Raw genomic sequence first — 2,438 nt, 5'->3', positions numbered from 1 at the left:
GACGAACGAACCACCACACACACACACACACCTAGCAGCACAGCTACACCCCGCGCGAACACAAACTGTGTGGTTGTTTCTGTAGTTCCCTCCACTGCCGTTTCCTGAATTATTACTATTATTTTTTTTCTCATCTGCGCCGCCCTCTTCTTCGGTGTGCGATGCGCAGCAGGGCGCACCTCACCACAAACCTGGTGGGGGGACTGGGGAACCAGCTGTTTCTCGTGGCGAATCTCTTGGCCACCGCGCGGCGTAACGGTGTGCCAGCTGTGCTGAAGCGGTTGCCATGGAGCAGCAGCAGCGAGCAGCCACGGCCTGTTTATTGGCACTCCATCTTTGAGGACCTCAGTGCCTACGGGGTCGGGTGCGACGTCCCTGCAGGCGTTCCTGAAGTAATTGTGCCTGAGCCGCGGCCGGTGGCACCGGTGAAGGTGGATGCCGCGGTGAACTGCGTGTATAACATGGTTGGCTTCTTTCAGTCCGAAGCCTTCTTCGCGGACCACCCTGTGGTGAGGGATGTCATTCCCTCTAGGCTGCGCAGCGCGGCGCGGCGGCACCTGCACGACAACTACGGCGAGCCCGGTAGCGTGCAACATGTCGGTCTTCACATTCGTCGCGGGGACTACCTGCGGATGCGTGACGTGTTTGAGATCCTGGAGGTCGACTACTACGACGCGGCGGTGCGGCAGTTGCTGGGGCATAGCCTGCAGCTGCAGGCGATGGCGGGAGGACGTGGAGTGCACCTCTTGGTGTTCTGCGAGGAGGCGCGCTACGGCGCCTCCGTCGTCGGCTACTTCCGCAGCAAGTACCCGGGCCTCGAGGCGTCGCTGGTGCGCGCCGCCGCAGAGCGCGTGCCCTTCGAGTGCGGGAGTCACGCACCGCGGGAGGTGCTGGAGCTGCTGATGCTCGCCGGCTGCGAGGACGTTGTCATGTCGAACTCGACGTGGTCGTGGTGGGCGGCGTATTTTAACGAATGCCCGCTGCGCCGCGTCGTGGCTCCCGCGCGGTGGTTTGTGCAGCACCCATACCCGCAGTCCAACCACCTCTACCGCCAAAACTGGCTCCTGTTGTGAAGCGGGCGGAAGGAACGAAGAAAAAAAAAAAACAGAACCACACGCGTCCAGCGGAAATAACAGTGAAAATGTGAAGCCGCACGGGAGGGACGCACGGCGTGCCCCGCCCCATCCCTCCGACATGTGTTTCACGCACTCTCCCTTTCCCTCTTTCTCTCTCGCTGGTCCGCCAGCAACGCGTGAGCAGCGATGAACTGCGTCTACCACAGCAAGGCAGCATGTGTGGAGGCCCTCCAGGCCGTCGAACGCCTGCGTCCGAGTTGGTGGACGCCGCCGTGTGGAGAGTTTCTGCGTCGCGCGGAGCGCACCCCAACCGTCTCTGCGCAATCAACTGAAAAGATACTTGTCGTCTTGGAAGGCCTCGACGGCGTTGGAAAGTCTGTCGTGGCGAATTCTCTGCTCGAAAAGCTTGGCGGGTCGGCGATGCTGCTGCGTACGCCGGGCCCTGCTTTCAGCAACATTCGTGAGCTCTTCCGCGCGCAGCAGGAGGAAACCGCGCGGGCCTTCTACTGCGCCGCAAATTACCTCGCCGCCTGGGACGCGCTCCACGCCACCCAGGAGCACAGGATTGTCTTGTTTGACCGCTGGTGGTGCTCCACATGCGCCATGGCGCTTGCAAACCGCTGCACTCTGGCGACGCTTCCCGCGGCAGGCGACGCGGTGTACCGGTGGCCACAGGACCTTCCCCGGTTCCAGCTGGGGGTGCTGCTGCACGTGGACGAGCGCATCCGTCAGGCGCGAATACGGCAACGGGCCCCGGAGGACGCGGAGGAGCGACGGCTCAGTGCGCAGCAGGAGATGCGTGCGGTCGCGATGGAGGCGTATCGTCGCTTTGGTTTGCTCACCGAAGTCCGAGTTGTGACGTACGGTGTGGCGGTGAACCGCATTTTGGCCCTCATGACGGAGAAGGGTCTGCCGCACAGTGCGACGCCCTTCACTGGGGAGGAGTTGGCCGGAATCCGCCCCTTCTAGACGTCCGGGCGGGCGACGCACATTCGTTCCCCGCACCGCCTCCGTGTTGTGTCGCACGGGCGCCGCAGTTGTTTCGCTCGCTCACTCACGCCTTCTGCCCCATTCACTCCATCCGACTCTCGGCGAACGTGTGCGGCGACACTTGCGCACGGATGGGTTTTGTGCGTTAGTTCAACACTCCTGTGTGTCGTCCCTCAACGCATACCTCCCACTCCCCCGTCGTGCAGGGGGCAAGAGGGAGTTGCCCCGTCCAAACGAAGAAGAAAGCGTGCGACTTCCATCTGTTGTTCTTGATATTTTTTTTCCATCCGAATGAACTGGTTTCCCAGCTTCTTTGAGGAAAACATGGACGGGAGGGAGGGGAGGGGGGGAGGGGGGGGGGGTCGGTCGGTC

At 62.3% G+C, this 2,438-nt stretch overlaps 2 protein-coding genes across 2 annotated transcripts, besides 2 other annotated features; both read left to right on the top strand.

Moving 5' to 3' along the window:
* Positions 1–11: 11 nt before the first annotated feature.
* Positions 12–31: a microsatellite.
* A 130-nt stretch (positions 32–161) lies between these two features.
* Tco025E_06360 (glycoside hydrolase family protein) lies at positions 162–1,073 on the top strand (the record flags this gene model as incomplete). The annotated part of the gene is made up of 1 exon (XM_029373237.1): positions 162–1,073. One exon carries the CDS (start codon positions 162–164, stop codon positions 1,071–1,073), a length of 912 nt encoding a protein of 303 aa, XP_029226670.1.
* Positions 1,074–1,262: 189 nt separating this feature from the next.
* On the top strand, positions 1,263–2,045 carry Tco025E_06359 (UMP-CMP kinase 2, mitochondrial; the record flags this gene model as incomplete). The annotated part of the gene is made up of 1 exon (XM_029373236.1): positions 1,263–2,045. The coding sequence occupies one exon, from the start codon at positions 1,263–1,265 to the stop codon at positions 2,043–2,045; it is 783 nt and encodes a 260-aa protein (XP_029226669.1).
* A 347-nt stretch (positions 2,046–2,392) lies between these two features.
* Positions 2,393–2,428: a microsatellite.
* Between the last annotated feature and the right edge of the window lie 10 nt (positions 2,429–2,438).

Source organism: Trypanosoma conorhini (assembly GCF_003719485.1).
Source record: "Trypanosoma conorhini strain 025E chromosome Unknown Tco_14.4_contig_00425, whole genome shotgun sequence".
NCBI lineage: Eukaryota > Euglenozoa > Kinetoplastea > Trypanosomatida > Trypanosomatidae > Trypanosoma > Trypanosoma conorhini.
Note: the sequence above shows the minus strand (reverse complement) of the source record. Positions and strands in the feature narration are given on the sequence as shown.